The following is an 8839-nucleotide window of genomic DNA, read 5'->3' on the forward strand; positions in this document are numbered from 1 at the left end:
GACGGAGGGAGGCTCAGGGCTTAGCCACCAGGACTGAGCCCCACAGCCCATGCTCTGGGCACGCTCACTCCTGCGGGGTTCCGCGCCCTCTGCCAGCTCGCTTCCTGGGACCACCTCCCGGGAGCAGTCAGCCCGGCCCTGCATGAGGCAGTGACTGCACACAGACCCCCGGGGAGCCGGCCAGCCTAGGCACAGGGCACGTGCTCCCAAGCCCCTGCACACAGAGGGGTGCCGGGCTGCTCCCCAACCCCCACATCCCCACTCCTCCGGAACAGTGTGCGGCCCACAGCTGGGAGCTGCCTGCCCTGGTCCCCCCCACCACCACTTGCAGGCCCATTTCTACAGCAACAACAGGAACTGTGGGTGCAGAGGTGAGGGCACACCCCCCCTCATAGCTGCCCCCCACCCCTCGTTAGGCGCCCCCCCCCCCTGCTCACAGCAGCAGGACTCAATTAGCCAAAAGGTGGCAGCAGCCGTGTCCACACAGGCAGCCGGGCAAACAGCATGTGGCTCCACACACAGTGGAATCTTATTCGGCCTTAAAAAGGAGGCAAGTTTTATTTTTTTTTAGCAAGTTCTATTTTTAATACTTTTCAAAGTGCTCTCAGTTTATTTTCCCCAGCTTTGCTGAGCTGTCACTGCCCTGCGACTGAGGGTAGGCGCACCACGTGATGCTCTGATACACGCGTGTCCTGTGACATGACCGCCCCGACCACCTCGCGCTACCCTCTGCCACTCCCATGGGCGCGCTGCTCGATGCCCGGCCCTCCGTGCCCGCAGGGCTGGCCGGCCCAGCACAGTCTGGCCCCAGGTGGGGGCTGGGGCTCTCAGGTGCCAGTTCTCACTTCTTCGAGCGCTGCCCGGACCACGTTCACGCCACAGGAGGTGAGAACCAGGCTCACGGACAGGCCGGCTGGCCGCGGCCACATCTGACCACTTGCTCCCACGCTGGCCTCCACGGCCCGCCCACCCCAGGCGCCCGCCGTGCAGCTGGGCAGAGTGTCCACTCCCACCTCCCGGCGGCGCCTCATCGTGTAGAACAAGTTCACCCGCCCCGGCCTCTTCGACGCCAGGAGGTAACACCTCCGGTTCCTACAGGGCTCTGTGCGCACAGAGGCCGGGGTGCGAGCCTGAGTCCCGGGCAGGTCCCAAGGACCCCCCAGCGGACAGGAGTCCAGTGGCCCGATGGGGGGGTGGCTGCTGGGCGCGAGGCCTGAGAGAGCAGCGCCTCCCGGCGGCGGCCCCCGCACCCCCCGCGGGGCTTACCAGTGCGAGCGCAGGGCGTTCAGGGCCAGGATGACCCCGCCCAGCACGTAGCAGGCCACGTAGGGGGAGCCCAGGGCTCTGCTCAGCTTCCGGGTTCGCTGTTCCCATCTCGCCACCTGCATGGGGAAAGAGAAGCGTGAGAGGTGCTGGGAGGGCCCGGGTGCGGGAGGAGGCCAGGGGTGCCCGCACGTCCTTAGTCCTGTCTGGGGGGCCACACAGTCTGCTGGAAGCAGCCTCTGCCACCGACACCCCGACTCCTCCAGAAGCAGAGGGACCTCCTCCAGGCCCAGCTCCCCGCGCCCGGTGGGCGAGGGGCAGGAGAGGAGCTGCTGAGAACAGATGAGGGTCCCCCAAAGGAAGCAGGCCCAGCCCCCTCAACCCCCCGGGCAGGGCCGAGAAGGGGCGACCCAACCCCCCACCCCTGCTTCCCCAGCATCTCCAGGCACAGACTTTCAAGCTTTCAATTTTGGGGGGCAATCCTCACCCAAGGATATTTTTTGTGTTGATTTTGTTTTACAGAGAGTGGAAGGGATGGGAGAAGGAGAAAGAGAAGCATCGATGTGAGAGAGACACATCCATTGGTTACCTCCCAAACTTGCCCGACTGTAGCTGGGGATCCAACCCGCAACCCAAGTACATGCCTTTGACAAGGAATCGAACCCAAGACCCTTTGGTGTGTGACTGGCACTCTAACCACTGAGCCGCCATTTTTATTTTATTTTTTGAACCAATCACATCTAGTCAACCTTCAACAGTGAGCCGGGGAGCAGGGGGAGTGGGCAGCTCTGCAGCGCCCTGCTGCCTCTGTGGTCGCCAGGCCCTAGCGCGCACCCAGCTCCGCCACGCCAGAGGCACACTGGGCTCGGGCAGTGCCAGCGGAAACTGCGGGAGGAACAGCTGAGAGAGGACAGGGAGACGAGGCCGCACTCTGATGACGGGGGCCAGTCACCTGGGTGAGGTGAACATCATCACACACGGAGTCTCGAAGGCTGGCAGGGCTCCTGGCTCCTGGCTCCTGGGACGCTGCAGGAGGACAGACCCCGGGCTCGCTCTCCACTGTGGCCTCAGCACCAATTCTGCCTGCTTCCTGCTCCGGGCTGGGCTGGGCTGCCCAAGTGAACCTACCCTTCTGGGCAACTCATCAGCGGGGAAGTGACTGGTGGCTCCAGGCCCACAGTGATTTGGCCCCAGAGGCGGCTCCCAGGCCTGTCCTCGGACTTCCTGAGGCGTAGCAAGCGCAGAGGGGCCTTTAGGCTGCAGTTTGCGGGAGGAGAAGTGGGTGAGGGGCTCCTGGCTTCCCCTCCGCACGCCTCTGCTGTTGACACTGCTGCCCAGTCTCCCTGCGGACCAGCCTCTGCTCCGCCCCAGGCAGGGCCTCTGCCCCGGAGCTCCGTTCTCGGGGGAGGGGAGGGCTCGAGAGCCACGGCCCTGCACGTGGGCCACGGGGTCCAGGACCACAGACTTCACATTATGGCCTTTACACGTTTTTTGAAATAAAATTTCAAAGTGGTGTTTAGTTGTGCAAGCATCACTACGGTCTAACTTCAGACATTCCATCAGCCCACACAGACACTCGTGCCGTGAGCCGTCCCCTGCTCCTCCCGCCTCTCTTCTCCTGCCTATTCTGGAAGCTTCGCATAAACAGAATCACACAAGATGTAACTTCTGACTCCGGTTTCTTTTACTAACACTTTTGGTTTGGGTTCATCCGCGCTGCGCATGTGCCAGCACTCCATTCCTTCTGATGGCAGAGTCCTCTTCCACGGTGTGAGCCCTGCCCTTTACTGGCAGTGCCCATTCGGCCGTGCACAGGCATGGGGTGTCCTTTCGGCTCCGATGGGTAGCGCTGCCGTGAACACCCAGGTGCAACGTTTTGTGCAGATAAGCGTTTTCATTTCTCTTGGGTGCACATCTCAGAGTGGATTGCTGGGTCACATGGTACATCTATTTCTAACTTATTGCAGAACTGCCAGGCTGGCTCCTCCCTCGGCCGCACCATTTTGCATTCCCACCAGCACTGTGTGAGCATTCCCATTTCCCCATGTCCTTGTCGACGCTTGTTATTTCCATTTTTAACTGTAACCATTCTAGGGGGTGTAAAGTGTCAATCACTGTGGCTTGGCTTTGCATTTCCCTGCTGACTAAGATGACATTGAACATCTTTTCATACACCTATTGGCCATTTACAGATCTTTGAAGAAAAGTCTATTCAAGTTCTTCGCCCGTTTTTTAAATTGGGTTGATTGTCTTTTTGTTCTTGAGTTGAACAAGTTACTGAGACAGATAGTAGATCTTTATCAGATTCACATATCATTCACAGATATTCCCTCCTATTCGGCGGGAGTCTTTGCCTTTTCTTTTTATTTTGATGGGCCAATTTGTTCCACCCAACTCAGCAGGTCTTCCTCCAGGCCTGCCAGTGTGTGCTTGCACTGTGGCTAAGAACATTCCCATCAGCCTGCGTAGAAGCTCCACGCCCACTGCCATCAGCTCCACCTCCCACCTCTAGTCTACCTAGGCTCCACAGTGAGGACACGGCCAGGTCTGCCTTCCGGGGCCGAGTGCGCCAGGATAATACATGGAGCGGAGCTTCCATCTGTGTGCCTGTCCCTGTGGCACGCGGCCTGGCCAAGCGGATTTGCATTAGATCAGGAGGTATCTGGGGTGGTCAAATGCAAGACAGTTTGTGCGGCCTCTGCAGGTTCCTCTGAAGGTCCCTGGAAGACAGCCACCCTCCGGGGCGCTGGCCCAAGAAGTGGAGGCCCTTTCAGAGCGACTGCCCATCAGAAAAGACAAGCAAGTAAAGTACACCAATGGGAAGAAATAAAATAACATCTTGAGACAAAAGACAATGGGAATAAGACATACCAAAATTTATGGGACACAGCAAAAGCAGTTATAAGAGGGAAGTTCAGCCTTGGCCGGTGTGGCTCAGTGGTAGAGCGTCTGACCCGCACACCGAAGGGTCACGAGTTTGATTCACAGTCAAGGCACGTGCTTGGGTTGCAGGTTCATCCCCCTCCCTGGTTGGGGTGTGTGCTGGAGGCAACCAATGCATGTATCTCTCTCACATGATGTTTCTCTCTCTCTCCCTCTCCTTCCCTTTCACGCTCTCTAAAACTCAATGGAAAAAATATCCTCACGTGAGGATTAACAAAAAGAAAAAAAGAGGGAAGTTCATAGCAATACAGACCTATCTCAAGAAAGAAGAAAAATCTGAAATAAACAACCTAACTTTTACCTCGAGGAACTAGAAAAAGAAGAACAAATAAAGTCCAAAGTTAATAAGAAGGAAGGAAATAACAAAGGTCAGAGCAAAAATAAATTTAATATTGTTTCATAATGATATATAATCTTTTGGGAAAAGTATGTTTGACAACTTAAAAAAAAAAAGACTTTTTTTAAACCTGGGAATGGCTTTGGGTTGTTCCAATGGGCCCCTGGAATACCTCAGAGGATTTGTTACCTCTCCTTGCAAAGGAGAAATTTTAAACGAATTAGACCCATTTGATGTGCTTAGTGACACAGGGCCCAGCAAGTGTGGCTCAGCAGGTGAGCGCAGACCTGTGCACCAGGAGATCCCCAGCTCTATTCCTGGTCGGGGCATGTTCACCCATCTAGCCCTCGTCCCTCATCCATCCATCCATCCATCCATCCATCCATCCATCCATCCTCACATCCATCCATCCATCCATCCTCACATCCATCCATCCATCCATCCATCCGTACATCCATCCATCCATCCATCCATCCATCCATCCATCCTCACATCAATCCATCCATCCATCCATCCATCCTCACATCCATCCATCCATCCATCCATCCTCACACACACACACCCATCCATCCATCCTCACATCCACCCAACCAACCACTCATTCACTGAACATTTACTGAGGAATCTACACAGGCCAGATATTGTGCTAGACAGTAGAATATTTTGAAAAGAAAATGGAGGAGGGCAGAAGCCATAGGAAGCCATTCATGACAATGGTGCTTGTTTTTATGTAAAATAGGCAATTTCCTGGTGCTAGTTAAAGCCCTCCTCCCTCTGGATGTCCACAGGACAACAGCCTGGAAGCACCTCTCCAAGCTGTGAGGCTCTTTTCTGGAAACATCTTCCTCTTTGCCACTCAAATCTCCAATATATCCTGGAAGTGACGGCTGTGCGGGCGGGCTCTTTACTATCCCACGGGGAGGGGGCAGCGGCTGCTTCCTCTCCTTGTATTGCATGACTAATGGTCAGGCATCTGCCCTGGCACCGCAGGTCCTCGGCTCAGCACCAGCTCCTCTACCTACCAGCTCTGAGACCCTGAGTGGATCACTTCGTCTCTCTGTGCCTCAGTTTCCTGACCTGCAAACTGGAGCTAACAATGCCCCTCCCACAGGGCTGCTGGAAGCATTGGTGAGTTAACGCAGGGAAAGGGCTCAGAGCCCGTCCGGAGCGGCACTCGGGTGCTGGGGCGCTGTGTGCTTCCTCTCTGGTGTAGACAAGCGGGTGCGAGTTGAGAGGCATAAAGCAGCCCTGGCTGCTGGCCTGAGAGAAGTCTGGTGTGGACCAGCGTCCCGGGAGAGGACAGACACCTGGGTTACGGGGTACCCACTGTCTGCACTGCCAGCCTCGCCCTGGCGGCCCTCTCGCTCCCAAGGTCACCCCGCTCAGCGCCAGCGGCCCCCACAGCCGAGCCCTTCCCATGGCCCACAGCATCCTCAGTCAGGGCCGCTCCTTGCCACCTCCCACCGCTGGGCAAGCAGGTGATCAGTTCAGAGGGGCGCCCAAGGCCGCCCCTGCAGTGAACTCACGGCTGGACTCGATTGCCTGGGAGCGGGTCCCCAGACAGAAGCCAGGGCCCCAACCTCCTGGAGACCTGCACCAGCTGCCCATCCCCGACCATCGGAGGCCCCGGCACTGCACGACCTATGACCCCACGTCGGGCACATCACAGTCGCTAATCAGTGCTGAGGCGGCATGGCCATCACTCACACCTGCTGCGTTAGGAAAGGAGGGAAGGTCTCAGATCTGCCTCAGCTCCCACCTACACTAAAGAAGAGAAATGGCACCCACGTAAGTACCATAAAGTGTGGAGTGGAATCAATGAAGTAGAAAATATGAAAACAATAGGGCAAAATCAATGAAACCAAGAACTAGTTCTCTGAGAAGATGAATAAAATCTCTAAAAATACTGATCAAGAGAAAGACACAAATTCTCAGTATCAAGAATGAAAGACGTCACTACAAAGTCTGTGGGCCTGAGAGAGTAACCAGGGCACATGCGTGAGCCCGACACTCGTCCGGCGGAGCTCACTGGCCCTCACCCAACACGTCAGGGAGAAACATACCAATTAGGGACCACTTCGCCCAAAACTGAGACCGAGGGAACACTTCCCAACGCACCCAGTGAAGCAAGATTAACTGATACCAAAACCAAAGGCCTCACATGAAAACTAGAGACAAATATTCCTTCTGAACATAAACGCCAAAATTCTAGACAAAACATTAGCAAAATAGATAATGGAATCCAACAATCCTATATAATAAAAGGCTAATATGCAAATTGTCCCCTTGACAGGGGGTTCAATCAGGAATTGGACCAGGGGGCGGGGCCTCCTGGCCAACCACATGCGTCCCCTCCCCCTGGCTGGCCCAGCCCAATTGGCCACGATTGGGGTGTGCCAGCTGGACCCCACCTGTGCATGAATTTGTGCACCTGGCCTCTAGTATATTAAAAAAGGTGACAGTATATCACGACCAAGTGTGTTTTATCCCAGGAGTGAAAAGGTGGTTTAACATTTAAAACAATCAAGGTAATTCACCATATAAATAAACTAAATAAGAAAAACATTGCGATCATCTGAATAGACACAAAAGAGCAATTGACAAAATCCAACATACATTCCTGACAAACACACAGCACATCAGGAGCACAAGGGACCCTCCCCCTGATGGGGAACCCTTCCCCCACGGGAAACCCTCCCAGGCGCCTGTGGAAAGCCCAGCTCCCTCCACGCCGCACCTCCCCTGCTCCTGGCACTGAGGTCCCAGCGAGCTTGTTAAGTGAGGAACAGAGGTGGAGAGATCACAGCGGAAGAAGTAAAATGTGTTTGATCACAGGCGCATGTTCTCCCACGTAGAAAACCTGATGCCATCTACAAGCCATGTGAGGCTGGTCCACGGAGCCCGGCGATGCTGAGACAACGTGGTCCCTAAGTAAAGGCCCGGATGCGTGTTATGGCTCTGAAGTCCTCAACTAGCAATGGCTCAACTTCCGAGTTTCCAACTTTACGATGGCGAGAAGGTGGCTGCATTTAGTTGAAACTGCGCTTGGAATTTTGCATTTTGGTGTTTCTGGGCTGGCGCTATGCTTCGATGCCTCGATGCCACGGGCGCTGGGCCGCAGCTCCCGTCCACACGCAAACCCTGCAGTGCAGTGTCACGTTCATTTCCAACTTGGGATGTTTCCAACCTGTGACAGGTTCACTGAGATGTAACCCAATCGTAGGTCAAGGAGCATCTGTTTTACGAAGATGTCAAGTCTCCCTGGTCGGCCTGCAGATTTAACACAATCCAACGGAATCCCAACGGGCTTTTGGTTGCCAATGACAACCTGATTCTAAAATCCATGTGGAAACGCACAGCACTTAGAATAAAACCTCTCTGAGAAAGAAACAACTGGGGCTAAGGCACCAGCCTTCACACTGTGCTCCAGGCAGCAGTAGCCCCGGCGTGCAGAGTTGGTGGAGGGACAGACAGACGGATCACTGGACAGAGCAAGCCCAGGAGCAAACCCAGGTCCTATGTCAACTAATTTGTGACAAACTACAAAGGCAATCAGTGGAGAAAAGAGAGTTTTTAAACAAATGTCACTGGATATCATATGCAAAAAAAAGTGAATTTCAATCCATAACTCAGACCATCTACAAAAATGAACTCAAATGGATTATAAATTTAAAAACAAAACCTAAAGCAATAAAACTCTTAGAGGGGAACATACTAGAAAACCTTCATAACCTTAAGTTATACAATGATTTTGTAGATGCAGCACAAAAAGCATGATTCACAAGAGGAAACAACTGATAAGTTGCACCCTGAGAGTCGGGTTGCTCATGTGAGCCTCACGCCCCCCGTGGGTCCTGGCTGGTCACGCCCCCCGTGGGTCCTGGCTGGTCACACACTGCCCCCACGCCCCCCATGGGTCCTGGCTGGCTTGCACCCCCCCCACCCATGGGTCCTGGCTGGCTCACTGGAGTGGCTGTAGGCCCTGCCATTCACTCCCCCAGATGCCTGCGGCCCCTGGACACAGCTCCTCGCCTGGAGGGAGGGAGGGCGGGCTCTGTGGAGGCAGCCACACTGCTCCTGTTCCTGTCCCAGCACTGAGTCAGCATCCTCTGGGGAGAGCAGTGTGTGCCCGCTGCACAGATGACTTGCAGGGGGCACAGTGAGTAAACGGGCTCTACACCGACCCCCCCACCTGACCCAGGAGCGCCTTCCTGACCTCTCTGCACCCACAGACCCTCCCCACAAGGGTCCTCGCGGTGGGCAGCCCATATCAGCCACACCTTGCACGGCTTTGCT

General features: G+C 55.2%; 1 protein-coding gene across 2 annotated transcripts in view; it reads right to left on the bottom strand.

The window, feature by feature from the left end:
* Positions 1-560: 560 nt before the first annotated feature.
* Positions 561-8839, bottom strand: part of LOC102423762 (phosphatidylethanolamine N-methyltransferase-like) — a 36336-nt gene continuing 28057 nt past the window's right edge. For both annotated transcript variants that reach the window (XM_023748314.1, XM_014449592.2), the window contains exon 3: positions 561-1382. In XM_023748314.1, coding sequence (XP_023604082.1) covers positions 1263-1382 — 120 coding nt within the window. In that variant the 3' untranslated portion in view covers positions 561-1262. The remainder of the gene's footprint in view (positions 1383-8839) is intronic.

Source organism: Myotis lucifugus, unplaced genomic scaffold, assembly GCF_000147115.1.
Source record: "Myotis lucifugus unplaced genomic scaffold, Myoluc2.0 scaffold_1264, whole genome shotgun sequence".
NCBI classification, from domain to species: domain Eukaryota; kingdom Metazoa; phylum Chordata; class Mammalia; order Chiroptera; family Vespertilionidae; genus Myotis; species Myotis lucifugus.